This window comes from Lichenostomus cassidix, chromosome 6 (genome assembly GCF_008360975.1).
Source record: "Lichenostomus cassidix isolate B80296 chromosome 6, HeHo_3.0, whole genome shotgun sequence".
Lineage (NCBI taxonomy): Eukaryota > Metazoa > Chordata > Aves > Passeriformes > Meliphagidae > Lichenostomus > Lichenostomus cassidix.
Genome location: NC_139487.1, coordinates 24397765 through 24417881, shown reverse-complemented (window position 1 = coordinate 24417881; position 20117 = coordinate 24397765). Strand labels below are relative to the sequence as shown.

The 20117-nt window shown below is 37.6% G+C and overlaps 2 protein-coding genes across 9 annotated transcripts in view; one reads left to right on the top strand and one right to left on the bottom strand.

Moving 5' to 3' along the window:
- LOC146435489 (pulmonary surfactant-associated protein A-like) overlaps positions 1–20117 on the bottom strand; it is a 287765-nt gene that overhangs the window by 210239 nt on the left and 57409 nt on the right. For all 3 annotated transcript variants that reach the window (XM_085064065.1, XM_085064066.1, XM_085064067.1), the window contains exon 2: positions 5488–5576. The gene's annotated coding sequence lies outside the window, so the exon portion shown is untranslated. The remainder of the gene's footprint in view (positions 1–5487; positions 5577–20117) is intronic.
- RASGEF1A (RasGEF domain family member 1A) overlaps positions 1–20117 on the top strand; it is a 154196-nt gene that overhangs the window by 81262 nt on the left and 52817 nt on the right. For 3 of the 6 annotated variants that reach the window (XM_085064058.1, XM_085064059.1, XM_085064057.1), the window contains one exon: positions 19896–20010. The exons of the other annotated variants lie outside the window; for them this stretch is intronic. In XM_085064058.1, the coding sequence (XP_084920184.1) occupies positions 19969–20010 (42 nt within the window). In that variant the 5' untranslated portion in view covers positions 19896–19968. The remainder of the gene's footprint in view (positions 1–19895; positions 20011–20117) is intronic. 6 annotated transcript variants of the gene reach the window in all.

The window sequence follows — 20117 nt, the reverse complement described above, 5'->3', positions numbered from 1 at the left end:
AACATTTAAAATAAGCAGTTGAGACAGAAACTCAGAGTTTGAGCCCTCAGACTAGAATGATTCTTCAGCGGTCCCAGTCCAGTCCTCCAGTGCATCTACTGGTCTTGAAGGCAGCACATTTTACATCTTTCTTTGTTAAAATCTCAGAACTACTTTAAAAATATTTCGATATTGGAAGCTAAGGGAAGATATGTTTACATAGCTGATATTGTGAAATGATAGGGATTTCTCTAGTGTAAAATTATCCAAGAGATTTTACTCCTCAGGCAGGAAATACAGTTACTCTAACCAAGACAAATTATGGTTTACTAATGGAGACAGACACTAAAGAGACAAACCAAAATAGTTTAACACAAAAGTCACTGGCTGATATCCTAGGCCATGTAACTTCTGGGCAAGTGAATATTTCAAGGAAAAGTAAGCAACAAGATTACACACATTTTAGGACCAATTTTCATAGTGATTTCAGCAGCAAATTTAATCAAGTGGTTGCTAATGTAACATATTCAGCAGTAGCTTATAAACCTCAAAAAATTTTGAAAACCTACTAGCCCTTTTTTTCCCCCTGCAACTGCAATGAAGCTGAAGTTGTGTACATTAGACATTAAGAAATGCAAGGGAAAATAAAAAAGGACATCTGCTTGTACTGTTGCTACTAATAAGAATTTCCTAACGAGAGCAATAGGTCAGACGTACTAGGGCAGCAACTGAGATACATGAGGTACTTTGTTAAACAAACGTGGCTGAGCTAAAGTGAATCAACTTTGTAAATTATGACAGAACTCAGTTTTCAAGGTCAATATAATCTTTGCCTCCTCTGCCTAATCCTACGATAAGGATGATGGTTTTGACAACCTGTGGAACTCCTGGCCTTTCAAACTGAGTTGAAGCAACTATTTACACACTTTACATCAGTAATAAGACTTTGTCATTTCTATACTTGGCCTACAAGCAAGTGCTGTGAACGTGGAAAAATGTCATTCCTCAGCCACAACTGGCTCTTCACAGCAACTTGGCTGACCTCATACTCACTTATACCTTTGCCTTGAACAGCAAGGAGAGAGTTACATTTACTTTACCACACAGCTTAAAATTAACCACCTTCAGCATCAGTACTTACAAGTAGTTTCCCAAGGAAGACTAGCACATATCACGAGATGCATCTTTAATATCTGAGTTTTCCAAAACATAGCTGGGATGTGGAGAGCACCACAAAAGTAAAGCCACTGGATTAAAGGAGAGAATAGGTTTTTTTTTTTATGGTGGAGGAGGAGAACTTGTCAGCCTACACTGCAGCACTGCTGAAAACTACCAGAGTGCTGATATGAATCACAGTTGAGTCAATTATGTAACACTGCAGAAAAAATAAAAGTGATCCTGGTGGGTAATGACAGGAATACTACATGCAAGATTGGAGAGGCAATCAACCCTTTCCTGTTGATGCATTCAAAGGGGATACTGGGCTCAAACTGTAGTTCTTTACAGCAGAAAGGACACAGACCACACACAGTGCCCAGGAGAGAGAAGCAGATAATAAAGTTATTTTTTGGGAAATGTAGATAGATCGCTTCATTTAAAGAGCACCAAATTTTATTTCCCGATAAGGAAAATATTTCTGTAAAAAAGACAACATTGATTGTTCTGAATGGCCACATGTACATTCAGGGTTAGGAAGGGAAAGGAAAAGAAGGCTGCAAAGAAAAGATCTCTTTTTGCAGCAAGAAGCTTTAAGATTATGTATTGTTAAAGTGTTGGCCCATTCATGAACAGAGCAGGTATTGATGTAATCTTGGTCTGATAAAACAGTACAAACTTGGCAGAAGTGAACCTACCACTGGACATTAAAAAGCAGAAAAGGGATATGGAATGGGAAGAGGCTCCTTACAGAAAATACACCCTTGTTACATGACAATGGTAAAGAAATTTCTTAGAAAAGTTCTTTCTTGGTATTTGGGGGGAAAAAAAAAAAAAAAAAAAGCAGAAAACATTGCAGGCAAATTTGATCTTCCTCTGTGTAGGGTGCTGAACTAGTTAATGTCCTGAGAAGAAAGAAGTCTTCCTTTCTATTATTAGATGCAAGGGGAAAAAATCATTTTTGATAGTAAATTACAGGATCTAAAACACAACTTTAACTGAGATTACTGGGAAGAGACTAATGAGACTCAACTTCTAATGAAACTTGCTATAACATGGACACCTTAATGGAGTTTTAGGTTGGTTTATTTTCTTCTGAAACATAAATGTATTTCAGTGATAAGACATTCAAGCAGCAACAATGGTCAACATCTGTGCTGTTCACAGGGCTTAAATTTTGCTCCTTACCTTGAACAAAAACGATCAGCTAAAGATTTTAAACAAAAAGGGAGCCAGTTTATTAGTTTAACCTGGGCTTGATGGAAAATTTAGGGTGCTTCCAATTTTCCAATATTTTTTTAGCACAGAAATATTGAAAGATGTCAAAGAGATGGCAATTAAGTTGTTTTCCAGCGGGTGTGTTTGCTAAGGACTCCCTTCTGCTGTGCAGCATTTCAGAGGCACCACAATCAAATCCCATTATAATTATCACAGTAGTGCACTGCCTGTCAGCCATGACCTTGTCACCTCAGCAAAGTGCAGGACAGTATTTCAGCAATCCTTGATGGCCTCCTGTCTAATGTCTTTAGGAGTTTGGACAAGTGGAGAAGCAGAGCACTTGCTCATGGCTACTAACGCATGTTGCTTGCTTCAGCTTCTAAATTAACCAGTTATACCTTTCCTACATGAAAATATCTCTACAGTGTGAATCTGGACGTGGTGCATTCCCTTATTTCCTGTGCAGGAACCCTAGATGGTAATGGTAATACACCTATCACTGCCTCTCCTATATTCCTGAAATGGTTATTTTCCATTCCAATGAATGAATGGATAGCATCCCTTTCATTTTATTTTATTTTTTCCAGAAAAACACTTTTTCAATGATTTGATAAAGCTCTGAGAGGAATAAGTATTCCAGGAATAATGCTACTGTTTGATTTACCAGAGAGTACCCATTATGAGGAGTCTTGTGCAACTTTCAGCAACTCATCACTGATGAATTGCTCAACACTCTGTGGGTGTTTGAAATAGTTTTCTAATAAACTCTGACACTAAAAGTTATAACAACTGTATGTACCACTGGGAGTTCTCTCACCATATCTTTTAGAACATGAAGTTTCAAGTACTGTGTGTTATTGTACATATTTTACTCTACAGCTGCTATTTTTAAACAGGTCACTGCAGAAAGTTTCTGTGAGCATGTTTTCAAGATTTAACATATTTACTTGAAAAAACTGCATTAGATTTAACATATATTTTACACCTTCCCATTTTGGTTTTCTTTTCAAAAGAATAAACTACATAAGAGACAACAAGAGAAGCCCAAAATACAGACACAGTAATTTTATGTAGATGTTTGGCTGCTGTTCATGCTTTCTGAGATTTATGATTTCCACCCTATCTCCGATTTCCAATCACTGCTGTGTGTGCAACTTGCAGAGTACTTGCTATGCTTTATCACTGGGTATGGTTCCAAGTTCAATGAATTCATCTGTAAGGTTTTGAGTCAAAGCATTGGTGTTGGGAGTAACAGGGAAGATTCAGTTATAGATTTTTAAGGACCTCCCACATCGCACAAATTCACATAACCTTTATTTACCACAGAGTGCCCCGCATGCAGATGTGAAATGCTTTGTGGGGGAAAACCATTTACTAGACCACAGCAAATTCATGTCATTAGAGATGCATTTATAATGGGATTTGACTTAATGGAGATGGAGGCCCACAGACACTGTGTTAATGCTTTACAGCAGTGAGCTCGTAGCAAGCTTTTAGCACAACATAATGATTCACCAGGCTAAAATTATACACTGAGCAGTGCTTGGTTGAACCAGCACATTATGTTTTCAGTACATACTTGCACAACTTGGCAAAACACAGCTCCTTCAAATTGCAAACATGATTTATAATAATTGGCACTATCTTCCAATTGTGCTCACATTACACGTTCTCGAAGAAAAAAAGGGTTAAACTTTCCAAGCACCATCAATGGGCAACTAGTTTTATGGCTCCCTTCACAGGGCTTAAAATTAAAACCCTTGATGCCATTGTTTATGGAAAATTCATAATGCATAAAAGCTAAGTACAATGGTGTTTTCAGCAAGAGACTGTTTACAGACTAGGTTCTTATCAGCCCTGTACAAAATCCTTTTATATGACCTTGTGGAATGCCTTTGTAGAGCAAACACCAAAAATTACCATAAGATTTTTAGCAGAGTTTACTCCATATTTCCTAGAAATTTTCACTAAATGCAGTACATGAAATTATCAGGAAGGTTCTATGGCATATAAGATGTTCTTGCCGTTTTCTTCCTTTTTCACACAGGATGCAAAACCACATCTCTGTGAATTACAGGAGTTTAACCGGGAGTAGCTAGAAAAACTAGCTACAAAATGGAACATTGGGAAAGACTTAGAAATATCAATATTCATTGACAACATTTCCATACTACAGTCTTACTGCACCAGAAGTTACATCCAGATGAACATGTACAGGGACAGTACTGAAGGCAAGTTAGAGATTGGGATGTATCATTAAATCCCACTGTCCCCAGGTGACATGTGATTTTTATCACAGGTGACATTAATGACAGATGATGACTAGAAAAAGACCTGAGAAAGCCTCTCAAAGATATTTGGTCATCAGACACATATCAAACTGACAAATTTTATGGAATACTCAACTTTCTGGCAAGCCTTACAGTATTAACTTTGTCAAAACGCATTTTTATGTGAGATCCTCCTTTGCTAGTATGTTCATTAACAGAATTTGTAGAATACTTCTTTGCCAGCTGAAGACAAAAAAAAAAAAATCCATCTCATCTACAAACAATACAAAACTGGAAGAGATTGCTTCTAGTCTTTTGTAAATTTCTAAATAGGAGCAAAACCAGCAAGAAAAGCACAGCAGCTCTCCTGCAGCCTGCAAATGAGCTTCTGCTCATGATCCTGTATAGCTTTTCCAGTACAATTTAATCGAGCATCCCAGGCCAAAACCAAGCAGAGTTCTCTGAATTTAAGCTACAAGAACTAGAGGTGATTTTTCATTTTGGAAACCAAATTTCAGAGAGAGCCTGGGGCAGTCACTGAGGCTGCAGTTCCACGGCAGACTAACTCTGTCTGATTGCCATCCCCTCCAGTGCAGCTTCTGCACCTACTCTCTCCTGGCCATATATTTCAAGCTTCCTTTCACATTGACTCCCATCAGTGATCCCATTTTTTTCAAAGCCATTTTAACATACAAAGTCAGTGGGAAGCTCATCAAACGAGCAAAAGCAAATAGTTTTCTCACAACATTTAGTGATGGCAACAAATGCTGAATAGATGACAATAAGCCTGGAATTGCTGCTGGGGATTTCCTCCCTGCTGTCCACCCAACAGCAACCAGAGGAAAGAGGCCGAAATTGTACTTACTTTTCGAAGCAGATCTAACTGGAGGCTTCTTAGGCGTGAAGGCAAGTAGAGAGTGGAGGTTTGTCCTTTGGCATTGTCCAGAGTATGAACTGTAAGAACAAGGCAATATGTTTTTACCAATTTTATCTCCTGAATCAGCACCAAGAGCAAGTAAATGCCCATTTAGCAACAGCTACCATTTGCTATTTGCCACAAAATATCAAAACACGCACTGTAGCAATACATTTCAAAGAACCAAACTACTTGCACGCTGAAAAGAAATTTTCCTGGATATGTTGCAAGACAAAAGCACATATTTCTTAGCTTTGCTCTTGAAATATACAGACTAACAGAGCAAACTGACTGAATTTGCACTCTATATGTCTATTACATGGAGTATCAGATTATCAGTTTTGCTTTGGAAGACAGGGAAAGAAAACTTGAAGACAACCATCATTCCAGAAACAAACTACATACTTTTGGAAGAGGAGTTTACCAAGTCAGACAGAATGAGTAAAAAAACCCACCACCACCAACAAAACAAAAAACAAATGAAAAACCAGACAAACAAGCAAAACTTTTTTTTTTTAATGCAAATATGATTGGCCCTGTTCTTGACTAATCCAACGCAAATTCTGGATGCAGATTTTTTTTCCCCTGTATCACTTGAAGAATTCATTGATTCTTTGCATTACTATTTGTGGCAGAGAAGATTTCATATATTCAACTTCAGATTTCTGTGACAGAAATCTTACAATCAGACACTGCTAACAGCAGCGCCACAGTATGATAGCCCTGAAAAGACAAATAAGATCAGCTTCAAAGGCACTTATCTTTCCTCTCTCTGTGACTTTTTATACTCCCCAGCCTGCAACAAGGCTGCACTTCTTCCCACAGACCATCTGTGACCAAACCATAAAGCTGAGGCCTCTCCTCCCTGACGCCAGTGGGGGAAAAGCAAATCAACAAAAAGCTGATATTTATTTCAGTGCTCAATAGTGTATAGTCCTACAAGATTAGTTTATTGCTAAATATTTCTATAACTGTTACTATGTTCCTCTCAAGTCATATTTCTGAGTGACTATGGGATTAAGAACTACTTTTTGGTGGTTATTTTATCTTACTCTTTTCTTCATCTATATTGTGAACACCATAAGTATTTCACATGTAAAACCATGAAATGTTTTTAAAAGTATTTCACTCATGTAAAACTAAGTAATCCAAATAGGATTATAGCAATCACTGTGCAGTTTTTAAAATAATGCAATAATGTATATATGTACACACACAAAAAATCAACCTCCATAGAATTTTAATGAAGCAGTTAAACTTTAACACCAGCCCATCACACACAGCACATCGGCCCTATTCAACGGGCTGGCCAACCTCTGGCGAAATAACAAAGCTGGGGTCAAGACATTTCTTTTGATTTCTTCAGTGGGTTATGAACAATGAAAAAACAACAAAATTGCTGAGTGACCAAAGAAAATACTACTCTGCCTATATTAAAAACCAAATCAAAATAAAAACTGAAAGAAACAAACAAGAAACCAAAACCACATACAATCCAAACCAAACCCAAGGAACTCAAAATCCATCTTGAGCTAATCACTTTTACCTTTAAAGATCCTTATTACTACAGTACAGAGAAAGGTTTACAGCCAATTTAAAAACTGAAAACTCAACATTATCAAATAAAATTTTCTGAAACAGAATATAAAAGTAATTTCCAGCAAGAATAGCATTTAAATGAATGGAGACAAAAGAGAGTGCAAGCCTGTCCAAATGAAGAATGTTTCTTTCCCAAGCTGATGGGAAGAAAAAAAAATAAGAGAAGAGACATTTAACTATATAGTTACAAAAAACCTTTATCACACAAACAAATGCATCTAGGTCTGAAGACATAAAAAGGTATGTTCAGAATTGATTGTGAGTTAAAGCAATGCTCCAAGAGGTCAGAGAATATGAATTTGCACTCTAAAAGTCAAAGCTTGTTTTTAATACAAAGCAGAGAATTCCTCTCTTTACACACAATATTTTAAGTAGTACCTCTGCAAGTTCAGCAAGTTTCTGTAGGTTACCTTACCTTGAACATTTTGTGCAGGACCTTCCCAGAACTGGGAATAACACACAGTGGTATTTTTGGTTCCTAACATTCTTATAATTATTTTCAGAGCAGTGTGATTAATAATACACATTTTTCTCTTAACACTGAAAAATAAATTCACAGCCTGATAAGCTTCCCTAACTATCATTCTCTGCTCTCCAGAAATTGGAGTAATATTATAAAATCCCTGCTCACAATTCCTCATACATATTATTAATGGTTCTGTTCATTACCCCTGCATAGGTATATGCTGATCACCAGAACAGAGGTTGTCTGTGATGAGCACACACTAACAGCTCCATTTATTCTGGGCTGAGTGCATCTAGGTGATCTTGGGCCCATGATTGATTTTCCCTTGATATCAATAGAAATCCACCTTCCAACTTCGAAAGGAGATCAAATCCAGGAAAGCCAAATCCAAACCCAAGAGGCAAAAGCACAAAATAACTCCTTAACGTTTCTGAATTACATGTTTTGCTTTTACGCTTTGTTATATGCAGCTCTGGAAGCAAGAGGCCTTGTCTCCTTGGCTGACAGAGAATCCCTAAAGATACAAGTTCTCTAGGATAAATTTCGTTTGTCTTTACTTGGGACAAGCTCTTTCATAGCAGGCTTGTGAGGTGCTAGGAAGAAAGCTGATAGCGATGGTCTAAAAAGTCAGTTCTAAAACAGAGTTGACATTAAATGGCACAAATTAATTCTTTCTACAAATATAACCCAAACAACTTGCTTCTAGAGAATATCTTGATGATTTTAGTGCAACTAATGCAGTCAGAGAGCTATTTATCATAAACTTTAGTCCTAAAATAAATGAACACTGGCATTTTTGAGGGTTAAAAAGGCAGGTGAGCATTACAAGAGGATCTACAGTTCATGAAACAGGATATCATGGATGGGTGTAAAAAGACTCATAGGATTTCACTCTTTTAAATGCTGCCGCAGTTGAATTAGTGATAAGTCACAAGAGATATAGTATATTTCCTGGAAGCACATTCCTGCAACTCCTTGTCAGTATGTTTCTTGCTAAGCTTGGGAATAATCTCTTCAACTTGAATGAAACAACAAATGTTAAGTGACTACATGCATTCTTTATAAATAAGGACTTGAGGAAGGAGACAACATAAAAATGTGGGCTTTGCACAGACGATGCAAATACAGAAAAGAACTAAACCCCTGATTATGAAACTTTGAGTTACAGCCCTATTTTACTCTACTATTCATAGACCTTTAGGCCTTAGAAATGCAAATAGATCAGCATCAGTTTTTGTTGTTAGTCATTTTTGTCAGACACTAGGACTTATTTAAGCAATGGCTATTCAGGTGGATTGCAGATATGCTTCTTCCAGGAGCTGGTGAACAGGCTGAAGCACACATTTGGAACAGGGCAGCTCAGCATGGGAGCCTATGTTGGGGCAAAACCAGCAGAAGCTCTCCTGGAAACCAAATGTTTTATAGCCAGGATTTGTTGGTGTTGGAGTTCGTGTGAAAAATCACACCAAATATAGCATTGTCCATGATGTAAATCTGAAATTCAGTTAACTGTAAACATTTGATGTTTGCTCAGCCAATTAATCCTCTAATAGCTGTAGTATTCAGAGGAGAAGTTCATGAGAATAGGTATGCAATTATTTTTCCAATATTCCATTTGTGCCAATTCCATAAGACTGTTTTGCAACCAGGAAAGAGCATAGAATGGGAGATCCCAGATTACTGGAGAAAGATAAGCAGAGCATTTTCCTTGGTGGAAGCAGGAGGGATCACTGTGTTACATCAAGGGATGCCAAATGCAATGCTCAGGAAAACACAGGAAGGAGAACTACTTATTTATAAACCCTCAGAGCGCAATAAATCAATGAGAAATTTCCAATGCAACCTTGTCAAGTTGAGGACAGATCATTTCAAAGCAGTCCAACTCCCTTCTCAGCCAGGATAACTGGCCTAGCAACAAGGATTCAGCAGTAGGATTGACATCTCTAAAGTATCCTCAAGCCATTTGGTTTGTCCCAAGGACATTCTCAAATGGACTCCACAAAAGATTCTCCCACAGATAAACAGCATAAACAGGATCCACAATCAGCTGAAGAATCATAATGGGGCCATAGTTACCATGACCTGCTCCTGTGCCAGCAAGCTGTCTCCAGTGGGATTGTAAGGTGTCTAACTGCATTCTGCCCAGTTCAGTAGTTTAGCATCATCAAAAATTGTGTAAATTATGCATGAGAATTTTAGGAATATTACCAAAGCAGGAAGAGATGTACTTGGGAAGGCAGGATTTAAATTCAAAGGGTTCCTGGCAAATGAATTTAAAAACTACAGGACAAAGTTCATCACATGCACGGTGAGCCCAGAGAGCTGCTCACAAACACACTCACAAAAAGAGAGGAACTCAGTAAGCAGGAGGTGCAGCAGATCACAGTACGAACCAGCAGTGTAACTCAGTGTGATTGTTAAAACATGATTTTAGGAGATGAAAGGAATGCTATATGCAAGCAGTAGTGGTAACTAATCCACTCTTTTTAATGCTAGTGTCTCTCAGCTGGAATAGAGTACCCAAACTTGAGCTTCAAACTACAAAAATACAGGAAGCATCCAGAAAAAAGCAAGCGAGATGAAAAACACCAGAAAATGTTCTACAAAGAAAGACTTAATTTTTTTGCAACATGCACAAACAAATCTTTTATTAAAACTTTTCAGGGGCCATTTCAAAGCTATGTGCCGTGAATATTGCATACCTTAGGGTAGATTTCAAGTAATATCTCAGGTCACTTCCAGACCCCATTCTTATGATGCTTTTTCTGAAACATTTCCAACAAGCCAGACCCAATTACAGCACTGCTTTCATTGTATAAAATAGATGTAAAAGAATAAAGGCTAAGACTTGCAAAAGATGTAACTAAATTACATAACCTCTATAGTAAAAAATAGTAAGTAAAAAATTATAAATATACCTAATCTAAAATTAAACTGTGTAACATTTTTCCCCAGAGGAGCACACCAAGTTAAAGAACTTAAGAAAGAAATCACTCCTAGTGTCCCCACATGCTACAGCAATCAGAAAAATTAAAGAAGATGAGAAAGGAATGTTACTTTCAATTCAGATTGACTTCCAGTAGTTGGAGGAAAACTCCTTTTACAGTTGCAGAAAAAATGAAAATAATAGTAATACCTGGCTTCCAAATCAACCAAGATGTGTAGTATCATGTAATTATAATGAAGGGCTTAAGAAGATTCAGAAAAAAAAAACATGTAAAAATATTTTGACACTCTGGCACTGACCTTGGCAGATGGAATTGCATTAGGCTTGTTAAATGCCAGCTAAATCAAGCTTTCCACAGGAGATCACGTGCCTACCTTAACTATCTGTAAGAAACTGAAACTCACTTTCACAGTGCTATGATTAATTATGAATAAGCTTTACAATACAATTTTAAATGAAATCTCTTTTCAGTTCAGTGAAAGCTAAGAGATGCTTGAAATGACTTTGCTTGTACAAACTATAGATTATCTCTACTTTAAAACTGCATGAAAGAGTTTTCCCCCATGTACCTACAAAAGAGCAATGAAAGGTAAAGAGAGACAGTATTGCTATGGGTTACTTTGGAGGTTTTGTACCAATAAATGAACCGAGTGGGTCACAGCACTGGATGCCACGAGGGCTGGATGGTTTGCCTGGCTTTGTCGTTAACTCAGAACAGCATCAGACTAAAATCACTGAACAGAGAACCCATTCCGATCTTTGAAAAATAAAGTTAGTGGCACTCCTTATTGTTTTCTGAATCCTTCCTTATCTGTGAAGTAAAAGTACTATTTTTAAGTACCTCATTTTAAGTAACTCATTCACCATCCCGTAGCCAACAAACCTAGCTGTTCAAAAATAACCAAACGAAGTCCAGTTGCCCCAGGAAATATGAATTTGTTACTGTTTGTAGCATGCTTTAGTGTCCTAAGACAAAAGATGCCTCACAGATGGTAAGCACTGATTTCAGGAACAAAACATTTACACAAAGCATTCATTTTAGCACATAAGAACTAAAGGGAACATCTGCAAATGAAAGGATTGGTAGAGTCCCTGATGATATGACCAAAAGGTGGGGTAAAAGCAGCCTAAATCTGTGTAAGCAAGGCCAAGTGTCTCTTAGGCAGTTGGGTGTTGGCAACTGCCTCCTGCAGTGAGCAAAGCAGAAGTGTTAGAGCAAGATGGCACTTGGCCTGTGCCATCTGTCCCTCTGTGGCCTCAGCAGCAGAGCAGAATTCTTCAAGACTGGATACCTACATCATGTTGTATGGCCCTGAGCCTCATTTTCAGCTGGTATAATGATTTTAATGGAATTAAGAATTAATTCAGCTGAGAACCTCGTATATTGTCACTACCTTGAACCTCAAAGTTCAGATAAAATCTGACTAATGGTGACTCTGAAGCTTATAGTTATAAAAGTTGGCATTTAGATATGCTTGCTTTAGTCCTGATTCATTCCAGGGACTACAGCAATAGCCAGAAGTATGTTATATACTTGGTACATCAGCTCATGCATTCATAAATCACTTGGATGATACGTTTTTGGTGGCCAGATCATTGTGCCCATCAAAATCAGCTGATTAGGTTTAATCAATTTCACCTAAGGAACAAAGCTGGTTTTTGAAGCAGTGTTAACAGGTCCAGTTCAGGATATTCTGTGATTCTGTAAAGAACACACATACCTTTGTCATAAACCAGCACACAGACTTATAAAAATAAATGCCTAAAAAAATGAAGCAGGAGAGAAATGGTATTTCTCACCTTTCCTGCTCACCAGTTCAACATATGTTTATTCATTTCACTTGTGCACTCTTGAAGCACAGACAAAAGTATGACAGAGCAGGTATTATTCTCTGTTAAACAAGCTCAATGACACCTAGCAGGGTGCCTGGTCACTTCTGAGCTTCACCATTTCACTCAGATTGAGGCTGACTCCCTTGAGGTTACCTATAAAATGGAAGGATGGAAGGGCATGTCTGCATGGAGGTAGTCCTGAGAAACCCCAGATGACATTACTTTGCACAGTTGGAAAAACATAAATGCAAAGAACTACTAGCAGGAGCTGGTGACAGATGCATAAAATAATTGCTAAAACAGAGGAGGAACTTTGAAGCACAGGTCTTGATAATTTTTAGCATGGAATACTGATTTTCTTTTATTTTTTTTTCTGTGTCTCTTTGTGATGATGACTGTGTCATTTCTGTAATTACCAAAGGTGTCTGTCTTGGTCATGTTTTTCACATCACAGTAAGGGTGTAGTGCTAATGAGCTTTCCTAAGAAACAGAAATATACACTGGCAGTTTTTCAAATTGTAAACTGGAATGAAGACTTTTCTGTTGTGAGAAAATCTCAGCGCCAAATCATAATCCACCCTGTCACCCACTGGTTATGAGAAAAGAAGAGTAGAGAGATGCAGAGCTACTTAAGGAAAGGTTACTGTTGGTTTTGGCTTTTCTTTTTCTAGAAATAACTTTTCTAAATTATTTCATTTAACTTGTCAATAAAATCCCTAAGCTGTCTATAATAGCTTGTGACAGTAGTATCCATTACATTTTGAAACACTGTGGACAAAACAGGAAAAAACCTTCTCATGAAATTAATTTAAAAGCAAGCTGTTGTTTAAAACAAAACGACGAGTAGGAATAAGTAACTTTCCAATACCTTGAATCAGCAATACTTTATTAATGATAGCACACCATGTGATACAGTTCTCATAAGCTGCAGGCTATGCTCAGCACAGCATTAGTTGCCAATATTTTTCTCACTCTTTTATCTGGCCTAATCTGGGGTGCAATATGGGGGAACATGGAATTTCTAATTCTCTCCAGTTTTTCACTTTGTGTGATATTTTGCTCTCAAAACGATAGAGCACAACCTAATACTCACTGTTTGAAATAAATAAATAGATAAAAGCCCCACAAGGCAGTGTGGAAGACTAAACCCAAAGAAGGAGATGCTTAGCAAACAAATCTTCATCCCAAAACAAACCGTAAGACATAGGGAATGCTTCTACCCAAATTATGTGACAAAGAAATGCCAAAGCATACACCTGTAAAATATGCTCAAACAAATTCTCAATAAAGCAAGGATATGACCAAAAAAATTAACCCCTAAGTATTTTTGATGCCACCTTAGCCTGCTGTAAAGAGAACTGTGTTCTCTCCTGCACATGGCACATAGCCATAAAGTAAGAATCCCCTGGCTGAGGCTTTCCTGGTGAATATCCTTTACAGCGTACGGAACTGCAACCAAGTTGTGGCTCTTGTTTTCCTCTGATCTCATTGGTCACAGCAACCTTTATTTATTCTTTCAAGTCAATCTTCCACAGAGTAGCCTTTTGTATCTACCAGGGAAACAACGTGTCACTCAGACAAACAACAACATCTGATTCACGCTGGAAGCAGAGTTCACTGTCTGCTGGCCCTCAGCCCAGGTCCTGGAGTGCCCACACTCATTTTGTAAGCCTGCATTACCATAAAAGTAATGTTTTATTAGCAGAGAATCTCAAACTCCTAATGTATGTCCGGCTTTTTATGGCTGCATAACGTGTGCAAAATTCAAGTTTTTCTTCGCTTCCTTTTCAATTCAAGTCAATGAAACACATCCTGGCTGCAACACCAGCCCCTCTTCTTTCCAGAAGTATTCTGGCACCCTCTTTGATATTGTCTTTTTTGTTGGAATAAGGCCTACTTCTCAAACCTGTTCACCTTATTCCACACTATCACTTTCAAACAGCTTTTAGAACTATTTTCATATCGTGACCATATAAACCATGCTGAGATCAGAGAATTCTGAGCTGTCTGTAAACAAGAAAAATGCTGAAGATTTACGTGGGAAATTGTCCGGTGCTTTCCAACCTGGATTTTTTTCACTTGAGTTTCTGGGTATTTCCTTTCAGAACTAGGGAGAGTTGCTTTTTCCACAGCTTCTGCTTTGGTCACATGAGGTGGCCGCCTGAGGCATCACACTCTTGGGAGGATCCTCATTCTATTCTGGGACATCAGAAAAGACAAGACTGTGGCCACAGAGAATAGCTGAAAGCACAACCTCAATACAGGGAGCTTTCACTGAACCCTCAAGCTATAGAGAACCACCTGAAGGTAAATAAAGCAAAATACAGCCCCCAAAACACAATCAAACTACCAACTCCTCCCCATGTTATGCAACTTGTCCATTTTTAGTAAGAGACAAATAACGGTTCATCATTAATGCAAATATCAAGTGATTCACCAAATGACACTTGTTTTTAGAGGAAATCAATGTTCCTTTGAGATGTGACCATACATATTTGTGCTAAAAAAAAAAATGATTAAAAGTGGATATAGGGCCCAGGAATGGAGATAGGCCAAGAAAAACCTGGCTGAAAACTTGCAAACATTGAGCCAATGCCAAGTAATCTGCTTAACCAAGAAAAACCCCAGTAAATAGCCTATTTCCTGAAAAGTGTACAGCAGTTCTACAGCCAGAAGTTACCCTTCTGACTTGCAAATCTAAATGGTTCTCAACAACAGCAACAAAAAGGACTTAGTGCAAGTAATTTGAGTGCCTAATTCAGCGTCGTCAAGAGTTTTATACAAAAAAGCCAGTAATGCATAGGACAGATAGCCTTGCCAATTAGTTGCCATTTTTCAGTTTTTAATACCGAAATAAAAGTGCTCATGGTTGGAGATGATTAAGAAATAGACAAATATACAATTCCACCTTCCACTTTCATGCTTCAGAAAAACAAAAAGAGTCAAAGCCAATATAGCTGAGTATCAAACCAGAAACAAGGGAGCTAAAATACAGCTCACAAAGGAATCTACAACAACTGGACTTGGTCCCAGCTTGTGCCTTCAGACACTCCCAGGATTACACTGTTTTAATCAGATTTATAGTAACATTATACAGCTAAACTGTCAGAGAACACGTGTGCCATACTGTTCTATAATTATTATGGGTAGCAAAACATTGCATTTCTTTGTAAATGACCAACATTCTGCTGGGATCTGTTACACCTGAAGAACAGGGGATTGTAGTCTTTGCAGCAATGCCAACATGGGCAAAACTCTGCCATCAGTAACACAGAGCTGTTCCCTACTCAAGTGACCAAAACATTTACTGCCACCCTGAAAAGTTCCCGCAAACAGCCATGCTTGGCTCTTGGCTGGTGACTCCTGGCAGTGATAGGATCATGCAGTTTGTGGTCTAAGATCTGCATCTTTATTTTACATGCAGTATTTCTTAGAAGCATTAAGAAGTATAATGTAATAAAGACATTTAACACTATCTAGATTGGTGTGACAAGAATACCTCCAACAAATTGCAGAAAAAAAACAATGGAAATCACTTAACTCACAGTGCCTGCTTAACAACAAAAGAAAAGAGGTCATAGGAAAACCACTATGGAGGAACACATTTCTCTTTGTGTCGCTCCATGCTTTTTAAAAATTGGGCACATAAGCACACAGGTGTCACAAGGAGGAACAAGCGCTGGAAATCTAAGAGCAGCTTTTTGCAGGAAACAAGCTGTATATAAAGCCTGGGGTTAAAATACAACATCCCAGGGTCGCTTTCCAAAGCATCACCTAAAAAAGCAGGGTCATTCCATCACATAAATTAACAATTGAAGTGTTTTGCCCAGCATGTTTTGTCCATTTTTAAAAGGCCTAAGTGTTGCAATTAGCTCTCCAGCCCAGGTCCCACTCGGTGGTGTGAAGCCTTGGGCTGATGCTGCTGTTCCACTCCCATGGCTCAGCAAGGGCTCCTGGCAGCACTGAGCTGTCCCACGGGTGGGCAGGACTCAAAGCAGCACAGCCAGGGGCACCTGCACCACAGGGAAGTTGGGCTCACACACACTTGGGAGGAATTATCAATTTTCACTTCCTCTGCTACACATTAACCCATGATCATTGTACTGGAGATAGACAAAGGGAAATTTATCTCCATTAAAAAAGAAAAATTTAAGATAGTATCAGTCAATCTATATGTTTTCCTGGCACATTTCCACATGTGTCATATTTTTAAAGTTTAAAATAATAAACTTTATTTACAAACATAATGAAATCTGGCTTTTGCCCTATTGTCATTACCAGGGAAAAAAAAAGGCTTTTAATTTTTTTTCAACCAGAGAAACTGTTCTTGAAACCATCTTCCCTTTCTCACTAGCACTCTCAAACAAGTTCTATTAGGCAATCAAAGACAATCTTCAGAAAGCCACAAATCAGACATCATGACATTATATTCTGGGTATTTTTCTATTCTGGGCTTCCTCTTTCCTATTTAAAATAAAACTGAAAGGGAACACAGTTTTATTCACCCAAGAACTATTTCCTAAAAATTTTCACTACTTGTGAAATGGTTTTGAATTTAAAAAATGTAAAAATTTCCACATATATAAAAGCCATGACTATTTTTTTTCACTTTTGTTTTAACTACTCCAAGTTTATATTAAAAATAAAAGTTTCAACATGAAATAATGCTTAGTTCCTACAATCCCTGTAAATCCCTTACCAGAGTAATAGTATCAATAATCACCTTTCCAAGGCCAGATTACTGCACATCCTGTATCAGACCATGCCACTTGGTACTCCCTTTTGGCAGAAAGTAATTAAAATCCAGTAACAGTTCCCTGTTCTAGGTCAGAATCAATGGCACTGACAAATGATAACAAACCAATGCCAAGCAGGAGGAGACACCAAGGTAACTTCTAGCATCACAATGAAGTGCAAGTCAAAATATAGCCACCATACAGTTACAAAAAAAAAAAAAAAAAAGAAAGAAATTAAATCCATATTCATATGTTGCAGCAGCCTCACCAGAACTCAGCAAAAATGCACAGCACAACTAAACTGCAGTAGTAACATTCAGAAACTGACTCTGTTGCTAAACGTTTGCAGCCAATCTTTACATATCAAAAACAGAGGGGGAATATATGACTTATTCCAGTCAGTGACTTTCAGTGGCAAAAGAAGACTAGGGCTGCATTCACAATAAGAAGTATGAATTACAATCTAATCACATAAGACCCATCTTTCGTTCAACAGCACTCTCACAGCTTTCTAGGGAAGTATAGTGCTTCTAATTTGAAGCCTGCAGCATGAATGAGTTTTTATATTAGGAAAAAACAAAACCATTTAAGTTCACCAGTAAACAGCCCTTAAATAGTGAAAAAATATATTTGGGACATCATTGGTATTATCATAATATTTCTACAAGGAAGATGCAGAAAAGACATAAATGCTATGTCCTCTAAAACCAAGTTTTACAAAAATATCCTCCAAAATTCTGTAATTTCCATGGGGTTTTATTAGCTTTTTCTCTTTTCTTCCAAATCACTGTATACTAGTAACTGGGTGAACGATGAAAAAACCCCATGAGAACTTTTTTACTCCCACAGTAGTTCCCCACTTCTCCACAAATAAACACACCATTATGTTTTTACACTTGCTGCAGGTTCCACTACATAACATTCTGAGAGGGGTGGGGGTTTCCACTGCACAGGCTCACTGCAGTATCAGGGCTAGCAGGAAGCTGCTCTCTTTACAGAAAAAGGGAAGCTGCCTGTCTGCAGTGCTTTGAAGCCACAGCCTACTTTAACCCTATTTGGGCACATCCGCCTTCCCCCCAAGCCAAGTGTGGTACATGCAAGAAGCCAAACAAGAAAAGAGAGTAAGTGTTCATTGCATTCATACCTGTGCCTAACACAACTCAGCAACTAAAAGCACATCAAACCCCCAAAATTTTGACTTCAGTTCCAGCATGAAGTGAAGCAGCATTTCTTCAATGACATTATTAGCATGTAAAAAACTTGCATCACATGAATGTAACAGAAAAATGTGCATCCAACTCAAAAAGGTATTTTTGATATATCTTGCCTACATCCTATCTTTCCTTCTGTTTGGATGATGAAGATCAAAGAAATAAGATTTTGCTTTGAAAACATTTAATTTTGAATTAAAATTAACTCAGAGCTTAATTGAGAACACAGGGACCCTAAAAGTTATCTAAAAGTTGGTTTAAGCTAAGTGCTTGCAGAAAACAAATTCATTGATAACACTGAAACACCTTGGATAATTCAGACTTAAAGGCATACAAAGTATACAAAGTATTAATTAGTCCTTAATTCCTCATGGCCACAAAACCACTATCACTCTCTTAACTGACACCTACCCTACTTGATGTAAATATTTATATGTTCAGTCACATACTGTGCTTTTGGGCAAATAAGTGTCATGTTTTAGTCTGACTTTCAAGGCAAATGAGTTTTGTTTGCTTATTCCACTTGTGTGTCAAGTTGCCCCTATATTTAATTCCAGAAAGTAATTCAAATTTGTAAAAGGTAGAAGTCTCAGTGCTAAAGAAATATCTGCTCAGAGAAAAACAGCTCAGGTTAGGGCTATAACTGAAGTCAGGGAGCTTCAGCTGTAACAGTCCTGTGTGGCTGTGTCAGCCAGGACGCTTACAGCTCTGGTTTTATTTTTTTAAAAAAAAAAAAAAAAAGCGCCTTGAAACTACAAGGCTTACTAAAATCTACAAGGCTTACTAAAATCAGCAGTACTAATCCAACATAAAGTTGAGCTTAGTAATACAGCAACAGTGAATTTCCCAAAGAAAAAGTAGAAAAAAAAGCAGGTCCTACTAAAAACCTACAAGATTGTTTTTAAGTTGTTCTGTGGTGAATAATCTCTGTGTTTACAGTAACTACAATGTGTCTTTGAACAGCTCACACCTGGATCCTCTTCTATCCATTTTATCTTAGGTGTCAACAGAATGGCTGCCAGTTTCTCTATATTCTTTATTTTTATATCACATTTAAACATACATTGTTAAGGATGTATCCATCATCCTGATGAGATATGATTGTGCTGTCACTTTTCTTTATGCTGTGATAGTACTTCTCTGGAAGGAAAAAAAAAGATTTCATATTCCTCCATGATCATAACTGCACTAAGGAATAAAATTATCAACTCCAAGGTTTTCGTGAAACAGTGTAATAACTAGTCAATTTAGCAATATAAATATTGGGATTTTACTGGAAATAACTTCCTAATGACTATTACAAAACTGCAGTCTCTGGTGGATTTGACTTTGGAGGTGTTTAACCCTTCCAACTCTTCCTATTGCCTTTCTATTGGCACCTAGTATTTAAAATTCTGCCTTTTCCCCTTGCCTTTTTTGTATTCCATAATTTGTGCTATTTCCTTCTTATGATCCTCCCCCCTCTAAAACAATGTATGTCAAATTTTATTCTGACACTACAATGCATTTTCAGTGCATAATTGCAGTGTGTTGTGATAGTAATCCATTGCACCCCTCATTTCAAGGGGAAGGAGGCAAGACACATGACAAAAATCATAGAGTGAAATAGCTGCAAGTCCACCAACTGGGAAAGGCTGGATGGCAGAACCACTGTGCAATGCTGCTGTAAAGAAATGCAAAGTAAGTATTATTTTACTTTATATGAGTCTTACATAAAAGGTTTTTTTTCTATTTGAAAGCACCAGTGTAGGATAATTTATAGTTAGAGATTTATAGTGCTTAGAAAT